Genomic DNA, 18,026 nt, shown 5'->3' with positions numbered 1-18,026 from the left:
TTTCATGAATTATAGTCGAGAATCTGGGATGCGGGTAGTACCTTTTTATTTACTCACCAAGTGACCCTGTGCTAATCGGTACCCAGACTATGTCAGCAGTAAATACTAAGAGTTATTTAAACAAACTTCCGGAGGGGAGATGTGTTCGAATTTTACAATTTTTACTTGAGACAAATCTTTTATATTCTTGCTTGATCTTCTAGTATTACGTTTAACCAGGTCCTAAAGGAAAGAAAAATATTATATAAGGCGTTTGTAATCTTACCCGGGTAAAAAGCTTTACGAATTAAATAAAACATATAACCTTAGTTGTTGCTACACAAACAAACTGTATTATCTAAAAAAATCAGTGGACATAGGAAGTTTTTTTCAGCTTACGAATAATTCTAATAGATCACAGACTGATGGTAAGCAGAGAATAAAACACAGGGTACGTCGCTCACAAAGATTCTACATTACAAATGACTATTTAGCTCAGTTTTATCCGGTACTTCGTAAGCTTTCCATTTAACTTATGAGTGTACTATGACAATGAACAGTGCAATTATAATATTTCCACGTAAACATTTCTCTTAATGTGATAATATTCCTGAGAGACAAACAAGTCCAGGTTGGAAGGCAGCAGTGTTATGCTTATTGCTAAGTATACTTCGACTCAACTGTATCTTTATACAAGTGTTTTTAAATTATTTCTGCAACAAATTGCATGTACGACCATGAATTTATTGTTTACATGGTATTTAATAACATGAGAAAAGCATAGAAATTAAAAAAAATATTATGTCAATAATACAGTTAAACCCACTAATTACCTCTAGGGTTTTCTATGAAATTTTGACAGAGACAAAAAGTGAGTTCACCTATTGTTTTCTTAGCCGGCTCTTTATACTGAGTACTGTGAGAAGTAAAAACAGTTAATAAAAGATATACAATATGTGAGCCCTACAGGTTGTAAGATCTGTAAAAACAAGTTGGTATCTTGAGGGTTAAATAAAACCTTGTGTTTTCTACAATAACTGATGCAAAACCTTAGTCTGTTTCTTGTACCTGGTTATTCATTTTTATACTTGAAGATCCTAAAGTATTAATCAATTTATTCAAAAGATGTCATTCAAAAAAAAAAGTTATAACATCGTGCATTCCTTACTGATATAGAAGTTATGTAAAATATTATACGGTGTTATGCACAAATTAATAAAAACATAACTTAATGACTCGATGCTAATATTGACTTGCATTTTTCAATTTTCATGAATATTAGAAGGTCGCAATTTGTGAGCAGTTATTCATACTTACGCATTAATTACAGAACTCTTCCTATAAATCATATCTTTTTTAAAGTAAATCGAATTGGATATTATAAATGATAATTACCTGGAAACAATGGAACGTACTTAACGTATTCTTAAGAGATAGCTTGTCATCGTGTTTGCAACTAGTGGCTGAACCTGTAAGTTATCGTCCGTATTTACACATAGAGACAAACTATTGGTAATTGTTGAATCAAATAGATTTCTTATTCTTATTTTGACAACCGGAGATGTAATTTAAGTTTGAAAATCTTTTATCTAGTATCTTGTAGAAAAGGCAGTTCTCAACACAGAGAACTAGTCCTCTTCATTGTACACAATAATAAACCAAGTAATACAAGACAGTATATTTCAGCTGGTTTCCAACGAAAGCATCAACACCCAAATAAAGCCACATCATTCTTTCTGTCAGTTGAATAATATTTAAAAATAACTAGCGAATGTGAAGTAAAAAAGAGAAATCGTGAGGGAAAATCTTTTACTTAATACTTTGACTAAAGAAAAGAAAGAAGAAACATTTGCTTAGGAAAAGAAACATGTTAAAGCTTTCTCCTAATTCCTGGTATACTAAATAATTCAGCACAAAAAATGAGATTGATATGGAACATTTTATTCAGTAATGAAAGCTTTCCCACGACGGTATACATAAAAAAAAAAGGAATCTAGTGTGAAATTCTAGCGATAACAATTGTCTTTCTACCCTTTGGGAAAAAGTGAGCTCAACCAGTCGGCGGTCGATTAGAACGCGGGCGGGATATTTGTATAGAGAGTTCAGTTTACCAATCCGTTTTCGCTGGGCCAGTGTGACTGTCCACCCATCACTTCCAAGCTTCTTGGTTAACAGCCACGTTAACTTCAAAAATTGAAACTGTAACGCCTATCTTTCTTCCCAGAAATACTTTTAATTTCAAACCACTGTAGTGTCAGAGAGAAAATGTTCATTAGGTTTTGAGTTTTATAAGAAAACATAGCAGTTGTCTCAGAAATGTAAACGGTCCGGTCAGAAGGTGTCTCTCACGCGCCAAGGGATGCTGTGTGCTCACGTTGTCCGACTTGGCTCAATCTTGGGTCTGTATTTCGTCTTTGCCAAAGGGTTAGAAGACGATGAAGGTGAGGTTTGGCTTTTTTAACATAAAATTTATCCGAGCTATATCATAATGATTGCCTATATTCACTGTCCCACAGTTGGAATTTAGCCACATATAACACGTATGAAGAATATGATTCATCACAAACTAAGCATTTAGATAACCCAGGCGGTTTCATAACGTAGGAGTACTGGCAGAGAGATTAACAAGTGACCGTTGGTCAGAGTTTGAATGAAAAATTTGTTTGAATTTCGCGTAAAGCTATATGAGGGCTATATGCGCTAGCCATCCCTAATTTAGCAGTGTAAGTCTATATGAAAGGCAGCTAGTCATCACCATCCATCGCTAACTCTTGGGCTCTCTTTTACCAACTAATAGTTGGATTGATCGTTACATTATAACGTCCCCATCGTTGAAAGGGCGAGCATGTTTGGTGTGACAGGGATTCGAATCCGCGAACCTAGAATTACGAGACGAGTACCTTAACCACCTGACCATGCCGGGCCCTTAAGCTTTGAAACAGAATACATGATTTTATTAATATTAAATAAAAAATATCAGTAATTAGTCACATAAGTTAAAGGTGCCCTCACCTTAAAATTCTATAAAGTGCGATTAATGTATCGTGCGCAATTACTAAACTCTATAGCATGATAACCGGAGTTATAGCGACAAAATGTATGAAAACATGTGACACGTATAAACAGAAAATTGTATAAGTAGTGCCGTAATGTGTTCAGATAAGTTATTTGCTTATTTCTTCCGAGAAAGCGGAAAACCAAGGCTTTTTTCCTTTTCCCACTAAAGCTACGTTAAATTGGTTTATGTTGGTAAGATAACCGTGATGTTAATATTCGACCTAGAATAAATATTCAGCGTCACGTAATAACAGTTTGTTATACAAAACATGGGAAAAAATCTAAAAAACTTTCCATATAGTTATTTAACCTTTTCCTTTAATGAAGTGCACTTTTAAACTAAAGTGACTTGAATATATGTTTTACGTGTAAAGATCAACAACTGTTTTTACTACAAATGCAAATTTTCTGCCAAACTTATACTTGAAAATCATGAAATAATATATATTAATTAGAACGGTATACCCACATTGAACAATATGCTATAAATATTTAGAATTGAACTTTTGTTTGTTTGTGGTTAAGAGTAAAGCTAAACAATGGCTATCTGTGCTGTGTCCCCGAGGGTATCAAAATTTGGATTTTACCATTTTATATCTTACAGCCTTATCGCTGTGGATTAACATTTCGATTTATAATATTGTTTCAATTTTCTTGTGGACATGAACCGTTATACATTGTCGTAATAATCGATATTGTTTAGAAAAGCAGACGGTATTGATATTGGGAACAGGACGTTTGAAGCACACTTCGAGCACTCTAACCAAATGCTCGTGAGCTATATATCCTGAACATGACAAAGAGAACATAAGACAGTGTGGTACTTCTGATCTATTGATCTGATTTCGGTACAATTGGTGAATCCATACAAAACAGATTTGAAAACATTTTTCATATGCTATGATAAATAGCAATAATATCGTTGGCTTAGAGAAGTAAAGAATGTTGGGCCGATCCCAGTGCAAACAATATCAGAATCCCACTATAAGTAGTGAATGAGAATCCAACTGCCTTTAAAGAAAAAGACATCACAACTATCTTTTGCATTTTGGATTATAAATACTCACAACATATCCCTTTATATTTATAGAGGATAGTCAAATATATCTGAAACCAAGAGGCATCTCAACTAACTAAATAAGATACAAGTGATATTTGAGTTACCATGGATATAAAGTTACCATTGTCACTTCATTAATGATGTTCGTCCTTTTAGTTGTATTTTTTAAACTTAAATTTCTGAGGAATAAAATGAATCTAGAAAAGAGATAGCAAAGGACATTTGGTCATATTTATAATTACTTGAAATGATTTTAATTTCATTAAAGTACTAAATAAGTAAATATACGATAATTTCTGATTATTAATTAATTATTGTTTGTTTAATTATAGTAAACTAAGCTTTGGTTGTTGAACTACCCTTGTCTTTAAGGGAGTCCTGAAAAGGATTATATGTACTAGCAGGAGTCAAGATTCGAGCTTAAGTCGTCTGGTTAGAAAGGCTGTTGTGTTATTCCTAGATGGTAGGGTGTGTAGTTTTTGTGGGTATATTTAGTTGATTTAGTTTGAAAGTTAGGGTAACCTTGATATTTTCCTAGAAACCATTCTATTTAAGTCTTAATAGGGAAGAACAAAGTCAAATGGATAATACATCAGTTTTTCTGACCAGAAAATAAAGGATCGAACCTCGGTCCCTTCTACAGCTCTTTTTAAGACATCCCACATTAGTAGTTGAAACTTAAAAAAGACATCGCTGGAATATAGCAATGGAAAAGAGACTAATTAGCGTTATTGTAAGCTAATAACCAAGACAGCGACTGTTACCAAAAAACGGCAATAAGTACATAAAGATAAATTATATACGTTATAACATCACTTGTTAACTATTATAACTAATTAAAGGATTTAAAGAGTAAGTTGCATATAGTTCCCCAAGTAAAACAAAGAAAGCAGTTAGAAATAATGAATTTTTTACCTTTCACAACATATTCAGTTTTAATTTGTGCAAATATTTTTAAAACTTTTTAGTTTTAGGCTTTAAAACTTAAGGGTATATCTGGAAATGTGCTGCTCAATAAGTATCAATGATATTGTATTCATTGTACTAGGTATAAGTAACTAAAATAATGTAAAGACGATTATCAGATACAATGTAAACATGAAGTTCCATAACACGGAGAGAAAAGATAATTAAGACTTTATGTTTTAACTTTACTTACCGTATTCCATGTAGTTAGGCTAAACATTTGATGGTAACACGATTATTCCTTATCTATAATTAAATGAAATATTCATTTACGTCTTGAATAATAGTTTGTTTTGTTTGTTTGTTTTTTGAATTTCGCACAAAGCTACTCGAGGGCTATCTGTGCTAGCCGTTCCTAATTTAGCAGTGTAAGACTAGAGGGAAGGCAGCTAGCTAGTCATCAGCACCCAACACCAACGCTTGGGCTACTCTTTTACCAACGAATAGTGGGATTGACGGTCATATTATAACGCCCCACAGCTGAAAGGGCGAGCATGTTTGGTGTGACCGGGATACATGTAGCATCATCTGTTTTGTGTAAAATGCACGTGGATTATGTTTTCTGTTTATTTTTTAAAAATGATTCCTGATTTGACGTCACTGATGCACTTAACATAGTTTAATAAAACAAATTCAACTGTGAAGTGTTACTATATTTGGAAATCCAAGTAGGTATAACAATATTCAATCAATAATAATAAAACATTATTTCTTGTAGTTGATACCTTTTGTAAAATGTGAACTTTTGTATAAAACACGTAAGTATATTTAATACAAGGATTCTAGGTTCAACAAACAATAAAATAGTTTTTGTTTTTAATTATATGATTTAATTTCACTTAGAATAAGAGTTGTTCACACTAGAAACATTATTGGTATTAGTTTCATTATATTAGTCAGGATGGAAAATTTTAAAATTTAAATTAAACCTATGCTAAAAATAATTTTACCGCGAATGGATGAATCCGTAATTGGTTTTCCTTTTTTCTAGTCACCACGCAGTTTCACTTAATCAAATAATTTATTGTTATAGAAGGAATCAACTCTAAGCTCGACTTAACCATAAATGTTGTACTTGATGTTTTTTCTATGTTGTAGACTTACGCAGAAATTATTTATAACACGTTTATTGTTTGAAATTGAAAATAAAACTAAGCTCAAGAATCCAAAACGTAAACCTCGAGTATTTCGCTGCCTAATGAATATTATTATCTTGAGCTTATTTTTACCGTTTAATTATAATTTAAACTTGCTACAACTGTGCCAAAGTAACTTTTTTAAAAATGCATTATTACATAGAAAAATAACAAGTACATTTATGTAATATAATTTAGCTTCTACTTACACCAGCTGCACCTGTGTCAAAAAGTTCAATAAAGAAATACTGAGGGAATGAAAATAGTTAAAAGTCCGGCTAACAAACATAACTTAAGGAATTATAGATATTAAACAAAACAAAATTAAGGTTCCAATAAGTTGCTTTGATGTGGACGTTTAAAACATTTTGTGAAAATTAGTGTGTAAATGCTGATTGGATTTCCTTTAAAAATGAACGTTAAGCGAAAATAATTTACAGCTTTATTTGGTATCAGGCGTAAGCGTCCGGTCGATGGCTTACATTAATTTAAAGCGATGAGCTGACTAAGTCTCTTCCACTCTCAAATATCTCTAAATCGAGCCGTTATACAGAATTCTAAAATCTTTACTGCTTGTCACACTATGATAGTTGCTGATGAAATGAAGTTAAGCTTTGTGCTGATTTCTCCGGTCAATCTTAAGTGCTTGCTTTTATATGTATGAAACGGTAACTCACAACGAGGGCACTTAAAGTCGTAAACTAGAAATGAATTGAAGTACATGAACTGTGTCTTTAAACCGGAAAGATATTATTTAAGTGAAGAAAAGGATTAAACACAAGATGAGCGACATCTTGTTGAAATATTAGTAGCTGTAATACTTGCATGAGTTCCCTTTGTAGCCTCAATGACAACAAAAACGAGTGTATTTACGACAGAAGAGAGGTTAACATGAGTAACAAACGAGGTAATACTATTTTATATAGAACAAATTATTCTTAAAATCGATTGGCTTAAAAACTACAAAAGGGACAACATAATCCAGGAAAAGTATCTTTTACACCCATCCCCGCGAAAAAGCAAAAGCAAAGAATAATTAAAGTAAAAGTTTTTTTTTCAACTGTGAATTGACTACTCAGCACTGCTTACTTAAATATAGCAGAAAGTTCATACATACAAGAAAGCTCAGGTATAAAGGTTTCAGAACAATGATTTAGCTATTGCTGTTTACAATAAAATAGAGGTTAATCTTGAATGCGTAGCCCATCCAACGTTTCGATCATCAACGATGCCAGTAAAAATATGATGACATATTATCCAGTTTCAAAAGTTTAATAGATACAGATAGGCTGCTCACAACTTCATTTATACAGGAAAGTAAATGAGCACCGGTTTCATTTACTTCATTTCGTGAAGGACTGGATATGGAAATTCTATACCAAAACTAGTAAGACGATAAACTACTTTTTTCACAAACTTAGGAAACTAAAATATATTTGGAGCAACACATTTATTATTACATCTGATGTTACAAACAGTCGGTCTTATTCAATCTAATTGTCATGTAACACAAACACACACATCAATAATTTCTGTTTTAATGATCCTTTCTTGCTTAAAATGCTTACAATTTTTCTTACACACCTGTTGTCACACAGCTCAAAAGCTTTGAATGACACCTTGATAGGTCAGCAGTGAGCTTATGGATTCACAATGCTCAAAACGGGGCTCGATTCTTTAAAGCGGAAGCAGTAGGTAGACCATTGTGGCTTTACACTAAAAAAACAACAAAAACTCTGAATTATTATGAAGAACTAAAGTTGTTAATGAATATTTATTATACAAACGTGTTACCTTTATTGGCGTCTTTGTACAACAAATCTAATCCAGTACTATTTCGTTCATGTACCATCCTGTGAGATCTAACCTTTAAGCAATATGTTTGGTTAAGGACGTGCTATATTTATAGCTTTACGAAGAGAACTGGACATATATATCTGCTGTGGATGGTGAAAGTGAGTGAAATAAAGTGGTAAGCTGGATAAGCTAATAACTGCATTCTCTCCAGCTGGATGTTGATAAGGAATATCTGAACATACTTTTTAAATATTTATTATCTTATGCGTTGATGTTTATGCCTTGTCTCAAAATATTGGTATTGATGTATTGATTATCAAAAACTTCTCAAGTTGTGGCGTCTCGCCCAACAGTGGTGCGGTGGTATGGCCACATACATACAACGCTACAAACTCTGTTTTGATATCCGGGGAGAGCAGAGCACACGTATCCCATTGCGCTTAACTACAAACAACTGTAGCGTCTTACTTCAAAAAGAAGAAGTAAGAAAAGCAAGTAAAACTGATACTTAAGATTGTTTTGTGAGAGTAAGAATGTATCAGTTTGAATAATTTCAATTAAACGATGATTTAAGGCTTCAAGACACCAACTGGTTCACAAAACATTCAAAGTATGAATTATAAACTGGATAAAACTTCATTTTTCAATACCAGTATACCAGTAGTATAATGGTATGTCTGCTGATTTATACTCTTAAAAATTGGGTTTCAATACTCATGGTGAGCAGAGCACAGATTACCCTTTGTGGAGCTTTGCGCTTGGCAACAAATAAAAACAATTAACCTTTGAAAAACTTCAAGAAACATCAGTGGAAGTTCTTCTGGGACTCGCAAATTATATGCTATTTACACCCCTCTACAAAAAAAAAATGAAACATGTTTTCTCAAAACCTTACAAGTTATGAGTTTGTAAGAGAAGCGTATAAAGAATGATTTTCATATCAGTAATATGACTGCTAGCAAAATAAAAATAAGAACATGTTCTATATAGTATAGAGTTTTTGGTTATAGCCTTTACAAGTGGTGGCAACATGCAAATTTCGACTGTTCTCGGTAAATTGATTTCCCTGAAGTCTTGCCGTTTGGTGCGGAGATACCCGTCAGCTTCTAGGGATACCATTCTTGTAGATCGCACATTCAAAGGAAGTGTTAATAAAGATTCTTATGCGATGCATTAACAACGTAAGTAACATGTATAAGAACTTTCAAGGCGAACTGAATATCGTTCTCAATTCACATTCTTAATACTGATGCCATGTAGATAAACACCTTAGTAAATCTGTTTTTTACTTCAAAGTACGATACGTCTGTGGTGAATGGGCTGAAATAATTAATTTTATTCTGCATTTCGCTCGTTTCAGTTAATAAAATCATTCTCTTGTGATTTGTTAAAATGGGTATTCAATGGTTTCGACACAAAACGAAATACATTTGGAACAAAAATAGTGTTGTTTGGCGAAGTTATTTTGACTCTTTGTTATAAGTTATTAACTGTCTTTAGAAAATGAAAACACATCTTTAGTTAATACTTCAACCATATAATTGTACATCATATAAATTTTCTTTATGGTGCCTGATAAAAGATAATTATTTGCTATTCGTTTATAAAAAAATATTTAGTCAGTGTGTGGTGAGAGCTAGTTTTGTATTATAGCGCTTTGAATCATTTTTTACAGAATAATTTAGAATTATACTGTAAGGTTAAGATACTAAAAATTGAGCTTTGATACTCATTATGAGGAGAGCACAAATATTCCATCATGTAGCTTTACTCTTAACAAAAATGAAAACCGACAACAAACGTAATATTTCATGTTCAACCCAGCGATGCCCTTGCATGACATTTAAAGAAAAAAACCCACGTGATTTGATAGAGTAATGAATATTCTCGTCCTATATAACTTCAAGATTGAACCTTATGTTTATCAACACACGTAACACTGTAATTACGTCAAGTGTACGCCAACAAAGTTATTGTTTTTTGACGTCTTCCTTTTTCAATTAGTTTCATGGATAAAATCACCGAGATATAAAGTGTAATATGTTTTATACATAGAGACCTTTATGGTTGATGTTGAAAAGTTTACTCAATCTTTACGAAGATAATTAAATGTACACAGAACAGCTTTATAAAGTGGTATTGGTAGAATGAATATTCCTTAGCACGCAAAATTTGTCTTTTTGCACAATATTTATCTATTAAATTAACTTTATAAGAAGTTTTGTTTTGTCTACAAGAAATGTCTTCCTCTCCCTTAAAATAAGAATAATATTAATAATATTCTCAACCAGACGACTTATTATTTTGATAATTTATTTTATTAATATTGTTCTAATATTGCGAAAACAGATGATGTACAGATTACTGACCCACGTTTGGATCAGACGTAAATGTAGTTAGATTTGCTGTTATATAAGGAAAACAATAACCGAAAAACCTATACAATAATTTTTAAAGTCACACCTCTCTCTTTGGGTGTGTATATGTGTGCTTATTTAACTTGGCCCGGCATGGCCAGGTGGTTCAGGCACTCGACTCGTAATCTCAGGGTCGTGGGTTCGAATCCCCGTCGCATCAAACATGCTCGCCCTTTTAGCTGTGGGGGCGTTATAATGTGACGGTCAATCCCACTATTCATTGGTAAAAGAGTAGCCCCAGAGTTGGCTGTTTTACCTCTAGTCTTAAACTACAAAATGAGGAACGGCTAGCGCAGGTAACCCTCGTGTAGCTTTGCGCGAAATTCAAAAGAAGCAAGGAAGCCTATTTAAATCATTAGTCTTAAATCCTCTCATTCGATAACATGTGTACGTTGTTTGAATTGAATATCAAACAATATACGAAAATAAGTCTAATCGATCTATGCAGCTTAGCGAAAAGCGGGTAGATGAATACCATTCAGGCGACGTGGCCGGTATGTTTTTTTATGGAATAGCATGAATATACGTTGCATAGTACGAGCAGTTTTGGTATGCAACAGTTGAAGAAGCTCTGTCTTGATAAACCCATACTTTGTTGACGTTGTTTCCAATCAAAGATATTTTTTTTATGTTTTGTAATGTTGCCTGGGACATGTGGGTAGATTTTGTCACTAAGGTTTGCGTTCTAATATGTTTATCTGATGCATGACTCTTTACTTTGCTTACCACAGGACTTGGAGCAGGTCTCTTTCTAGATGGCCTTGCGCTTCCATAGATGATTCATATTTTTTGTTTTCCAGTTACGTATAAGGAATATTCCCGTCTTGGAAATATAGATTTTCGATCTGTATGATGTAACAGTATCAATTTCTTACGTTGATAGGACAGTTACATACACTTTCGAAAAGCGATCAATATTCAGTGGCATCACATTACCTACAAAACGCTAATTAATGTCATAAAGCAGTACTGACATATCTATTTCCACTGCGACTTTATACAGGCAGTAGTTCTCAAGTGACTTGCTGAATTTTATATTCAGATCATTTTAATATAGGACACTCAGTCCTTTTGTATAATGTAGTGTATTGCAATATACAGTAGAGGAAAAAGAAATACTGCTTTTATTTTATATACAGTGTAGGAATTAGCATTTTTGTTACTGCTTTTGGGATTTGCTCCTGGTTATTGTTATATATGTGGTTGCATTTTAAGTTTATATATGTACATTGTTCCAGATTTGTGTATCCAGAATATTTAATGAAGTATACGCTAGATAAATTCAAATCAGGAAGTAGTTATGTGAAAAGTATCGAAGAGTAAGTGTAATTGATAGAATTTCATGAAAAGGACGCGCATGCGAAAGAGAGACATTGTTTGTTGTTGGGTTGGTGACTGAAATGTCTGTATTTTTAAAGGAGATTATGAAAATGACCTGTAAAAAAAGGAAATATTCTTCGCCGAGAGAAAACAACAAAAACATGTTGGATCAGTAAGTTAGACTATCTTAGTAATGGACGATCTTTTTTTGTTTTATGTTCTTCATATTAGATCCATTAGAAAACATATGTATTAAACATGTGCAAAGTATCACGGGAACGAATCATATAATACTGAAATATTTAAAGATAAGAGTGGTATTTGAAGGTATTTAATAAAGAAAATAAACAAAAGTCTTACTAAATTAATACAGTAAATCAAAATTAGGCTGAATATATTTTCACATATTAAACAAACAATGTAGATTAATTGCTTTGCTAATGCATTAATTACATCAACGTTTGTAAGGTGCTTTATGAAACAAAATATTACCAATAGCTTTATTAAACACAACTAGAGGTGCACTATTTCACATCGTGGAAATTTACATTAACATACTCATACCACTAATTCAAGAATAATTGATATTTCTAGTTAATTTTCATGTATTTGAACAGTGTTTTTGAACAATTTAAATGAACGGTTCGTATTATTAGAGCAAAACAACGGTGTCTTCTAGCTTTTTTGGATAAGATTCATAATTGTTATGAAGTCTTGACAAGACTTCTTGAAGGTTTGCAAAGACTTAACTTTTTTATGGTTGTATAAACATAATATTCATTTTATACATTTTTCATATATAGTTAATCTGAAAATGTTATTTATGGTGTGGCAGTGTTAATAAAACTCCATCTGGCGATACGGTGGTGGGTACAGTTAAGTTAGGAGGTTAGAATAACACTGCTGATAATCGATATATAAAATGAAACTTTTATCGAAGTCCATTCTATTGCCATAGCTTTTCCAAATGCTGAAAACTGCTACTGTCTGTTTCTGAACAGACATATACCCTCTTATGTTACAACAAAATAACAACTGTAAATATCTTTTATATTATGAAAAATAAGTAGTCAAAAACTAGCAAAATTATTGTTTTTGGTTGAAAATAAAACATAGTAAAGAAAGGAAAATTGACTGGAAATAAAATCCCATTAACATAATTAATCTTAGGTTTTGTTAGATGTAGCACATATATTAATATTATTGATGAATATCGTTTTGATAACTTTAATTATGCTTTACACTGTACAGCCACTAGCTTAATACTAGTTATTTAAGGTAATGGTGCACTGGTGTAAAAGTGTTTTTTGTGTATAGATTCGAATTCCACTGACAATAGAATTTTATATTCGATTAATTTTAAAATAATAAGGAATATGAAAGGTATTGTGATACCTGCCCAAGAAATGTTGTTACTTGGCAGGAACCATCTAAACTGGAATAAAGTAACATCTAAAAAAAATGGCTAATCGTGTGCACGTGACGGTCAATCCCACTATTCGTTGGTAAAAAAGTAGCCCAAGAGTTGGCGGTAGGTGGTAATGACTAGCTGCCTTCCCTCTAGTCTTACACTGCTAAATTAGGGATGGCTAGCGCAGAAAGCCCTCGCGTAGCTCTGCGCTAAATTAAAAAACAAAAATCAAACTATCTACTTGATGTGATTTATTATATTTGTACTGTGATATTAGATCACATACATTATTAATTTAAAAAGCATGCTTCTCTATATCCATCCGCTACACAGTAGAAAATATATTTAAATTTTGACAACATAAAATTCAAATAACCCATCTTGTCGAAGAATGATAATACAAACATTCTTGTTATACATTACAACTTTAGTCCTAATATTCAAGTTACGAGTGAATTGAATGTTTTCAAAATAAGCAATTGTTTCATTATTAATGTGTTTTTTAACCAGATAAATATCACCCTCCACAGTGACAGATGTAGACGCAGATTTAGGAAAAATAGAACCAATTTCAGTTTTTACTTTAAGATAATCGCGTTGGTTATCGAACTATAAAAGTCACAGAAGTGTACTTTGGTATTTTGTATTGTCGACATATTTCTGTGCTGGTTTTCTTGACACTACTCTTCAACTAGTATATCAATCAAAAAGGAAATGATGTTCTCTAATGTCATGTTATAAAGTATGGTCATCATACACTGTATTTCCTAAAATTTATTCAACATTAGAAACGCTCATAGAAGTAACTGAAAACTCATTCGTATACTTCAAAAATGAGTTATTGTTTTTTTTTCCTACAGATAATATGCAATAAATGTTGTTTAATATTTGTGACGTTACTTTTTATAAAACAGGCGTTAGCTGCTGCTTGACAATTCTCAAATTATAAATTCCTTTAAATAGAATTGTAAAATAATTAATTGTAAGTTTCAAATTATAAATTCCTTTAAATAGAATTGTAAAATAATTAATTGTAAGTTTCAAATTATAACTTCCTTTAAATAGAATTGTCAAGTAATTAATTGTAAGTTTCAAATTATATCTTCCTTTAACTAGAATTGTCAAGTAATTAATTGTAAGTTTCAAATTATAACTTCCTTTAAATAGAATTGTTAAGTAATTAATTGTAAGTTTCAAATTATAAATTCCTTTAAATAGAATTGTCAAGTAATTAATTTTAAGTTTCAAATTATAAATTCCTTTAAATAGAATTGTCAAGTAATTAATTTTAAGTTTCAAATTATAACTTCCTTTAAATAGAATTTAGAATTAAAGTGAATAAATGATAATTTAGATTAGTTGTTCTGCAGTAACTACTAACACGTTATATTTGTATAACCATGTTAAGTACTGCAGCATTAAATTTATTTAGTTAAATTTGTCAAAGGCTACACCTTTCATTTCTATATTTTGTTGTAATATGTATATTAAGCAAATTAAAGATTAATTTATCAGGCAATTTAGCTTCTTAGGCAAATATTATTTTTAGCAAGTACAAAACTGTCGTTATTTTATTTATGAATGCCTTGCAAAAAGAGAAAACAGAAATTTAACACATATACAATTTATAAATGTACAATTTAGTTTTAGTTAAGAGCAACGACAGCAGTGAAATGTACAGCTGAATTAGTAATCTGTTTAATTCACCTGTTTACTGATGTCATATTGTTGGGAGAATTATACAAATATACGTTGTTTAGACAAATTATGAGAAAGTACGGTATTTAAGTTCATTATATAGAAGCGTGATGTTTAAATTAAAATAAATTATACAGGTGTATGATGTTTCAGTGAATTATCTATACGTGCGATGTTTTAATGAATTGTATGGTGTATAGCTCGTTCTCACAGGTGTACTATATTTAGCGAAATTAGAAAGGTTTACAGTGTCTATATAAATTACTGAAACTTTTGTATGTAAGTATAGCTGATACAAAGACAAACGATAATGGCTATGTAACTATTTGTATAATTTTAAGAAAATGTGCCTAGTGTAATATTAATAGTATATATTTTAACAGTTAGGTGGTCAATGATGTTTTTTTTTGTTTTTTGAATTTCGCACAAAGCTACTCGAGGGCTCTCTGTGCTAGCCGTCCGTAATTGAGCAGTGTAAGACTAGAGGGAAGGCAGCTAGTCATCACCACCCACCGCCATCTCTTGGGCGACTCTTTTACCAACGAATAGTGGGATTTACCGTAACATTGTAACGCCCCCACGGTTGAAAGGGCGAGCATGTTTGGCGCGACGGGGATGCGAATTCGCAACCCTCAGATTAACCATGCCGGGCCGATGATCAATGAATGTTTTTCTAATCTTCCTTTACAAGATACGGGAGTCTTTGCTTTCAGTTTTTATGTGCTTTGTTACAAACACTGAAATATTAATTAAAATATTAATGCGTATGTTTCATTAAGATTGATATACCAGTTATTTCAAATTAATGTGTTTCATCTTAGTAAAGGTAACAAGAAAACTTTATTTTATTATTCAAGTTATTCTTATTAAATATTTCTGATGCTATTTTTAAATGCTCAAACAATTAAGAATGATTAATCACTTGTAAGCACTCATAGAACAAATTATTTGCATTGATAAATTAATACTGTTATTAAGGCCTAACCTAATTGTTGGACAAGGGAAACGCCCTTAGGAGTTTATTCAAAACATCATTATCATTAATAGTAGAGCTATCTACGTTATAAATCAGAATAAAGTAATTATTCGAATCCTTAATTGCTTTTGCATGTTTACATAAAACCACATCGATAATTTTTATATCTTAAATATAATTATTAGTCTTCCAAACTAAACTAACTGTAGAAGACATCGTATTTTTTCATTAATCGGTAGTACATTATAGCAATACCTATGTATCTTATTAGAACTTATTTGTTTTCAAACAGAATATTTATGTTATAGTTACCAAAGTTATCTATTATGTTTAAAGATAATTTAGTTAAGTCAAAATATTAAGAAATGTGATAATTACTCATGACCTAATAGCATATCCCTTTCTTTGTTTGTTTTTAGAGTAAATTCGTACAGACCAGTAACAACTATGGTGCGGAATTTAAAAACGATTAGAACACATTATTATAGATTTATATGTTTAAAATTATATTACATTTTTATTAACCTATTTCAAGTCTTCCTATTCATAAGTGACACACTACGTGACATTTGTTATACATTATCTCAAGATTTTTCTCTCTTGTTGCATTTGTTTGGATTAAAGTTTTTGGTATTTTGCATACACACGTTAGTGGTTCTTAGCACCATGTTCTTAGGTACTCTGCGTGTAAATGTTTGTGTTTTTTTGATGCTGTTTTCGTTCGTAGTGAGCGAAAGACACATCGCAACTTTTAGCTTAGTTTTATTTATTTCATAAAATTTGATTTGTGGATGAAGAAATTTAAATCTGTTATGGTATTTTCAAATGACAAAAATAAGATACATTTAAGCTTCAAGATAACTTGCACATGAATTTATATAACATTTTTGCAATTAGCATTTTGATGATTTTTGCTATTATTCAAAAGCACGTGCAGTGGAGTGAAAGTTATTTTATATTAGGAGACAGTAATGCTCATCACAGCTTTTTTTTTTTTTTTAAGTAGACTACCAAGGTTTAATGACATTTTGTAGGAACGATGTTTAAAGTTTCCCTATTGCTCGTTACCAAGTTTCTGTGAAGAATCGCGGATCATTTTAAACTACATCTTAACATAATGTTCACAAACCTTCTATTGCACCTATGCGTTGACTTTCAAGACCGCGTTTAAGCAAATTAAAGGTAAAAAAGTGTACTTAAGATACATAAGGAGCCTCGACAGGTAAGTTATCAATGAAACTGCTGTAACTACATTTTTTAAAGTTATCTTTCTCATGAAAACAACTGTTAATTTTGAAGCGTGGCTAGAAACCTCTGAACTTATTGGCTATCATCGATCTTATTTAGCGTGTATTTTACTTTGTTAAATGTACCACGACATATTCAAAGCCTTATCGCAGGGACTTTTTGTTAGGTCGAAGGGCTCTCTTTTGTAGCATAATTTTCATTTTACTGAAGGCATTTGTGTCATAAAAAAAACCAACAAAAAACATGCTGTGCGAGGTCTCCCACTTTTATGGAAAGCATTAATGGCTAATTTCTGTAAACTTGTGTCCTGTTGTTTTATATCATTACATATCACTAGACGTATATTCTTCATCGGCACTCTTTTTGGAATACACAGATGTAAGTATATCAATCATAGGGCCACGCGTTACATTTACGACGCGTGGCCATTGCATTATCTATTAGAGATCATTTTTACGAAATGCAACACACAGTTACAAGACACAGTTACTTTGTGACTGGGTCTTACCGTAACATCAGTCTCAACTAGTATACTTCATTTTTCTAGTGTTCTTCTAGGAACTGGAGTAATGTTTTACAGTTTCAAAAATAGGAAGCTGAAACAGTGAGAATTTGCAAAGGGTACTTTCTATACACATACAGATATTTTTACCGTCATTTATTATATTCCATTTTGTTTCCTGGACAAAGTTTTTTGTCCTTGGTACTATGCTTACGCGATATTATAATTGTAATAATTTTACGTTGGGCTCCTGCGTAATAAGAAATATTGTTTCTGGTTTTTTTGTCAATTAAAAAAAATGAAGCAAAGAATCTATAACCACATTAAGCGTCAAGTAATCTCGAAAAATTGGATGAATTTATACAAAACCAAAAAAGTTTATCAATCATTGAAAGTTTTTAAAATTTCAATAAAGATCTACGTAGAAAAGTTGAGACGTCATGACTGTGTAGATATAGT

The 18,026-nt window shown here is 31.8% G+C and overlaps 1 protein-coding gene across 2 annotated transcripts in view; it reads left to right on the top strand.

The window, feature by feature from the left end:
- Nucleotides 1-2,107: 2,107 nt before the first annotated feature.
- The window catches only part of LOC143232243 (protein turtle-like), a 131,610-nt gene continuing 115,691 nt past the window's right edge, over nt 2,108-18,026 (top strand). For both annotated transcript variants that reach the window (XM_076467405.1, XM_076467406.1), the window contains exon 1: nt 2,108-2,420. In XM_076467405.1, the coding sequence (XP_076323520.1) occupies nt 2,339-2,420 (82 nt within the window). In that variant the 5' untranslated portion in view covers nt 2,108-2,338. The remainder of the gene's footprint in view (nt 2,421-18,026) is intronic.

This window comes from Tachypleus tridentatus, chromosome 11 (genome assembly GCF_004210375.1).
Source record: "Tachypleus tridentatus isolate NWPU-2018 chromosome 11, ASM421037v1, whole genome shotgun sequence".
NCBI classification, from domain to species: Eukaryota; Metazoa; Arthropoda; class Merostomata; order Xiphosura; family Limulidae; genus Tachypleus; species Tachypleus tridentatus.
The sequence above is the reverse complement of the archived record's forward strand: the minus strand, read 5'-3'. Positions and strand labels throughout refer to the sequence as shown.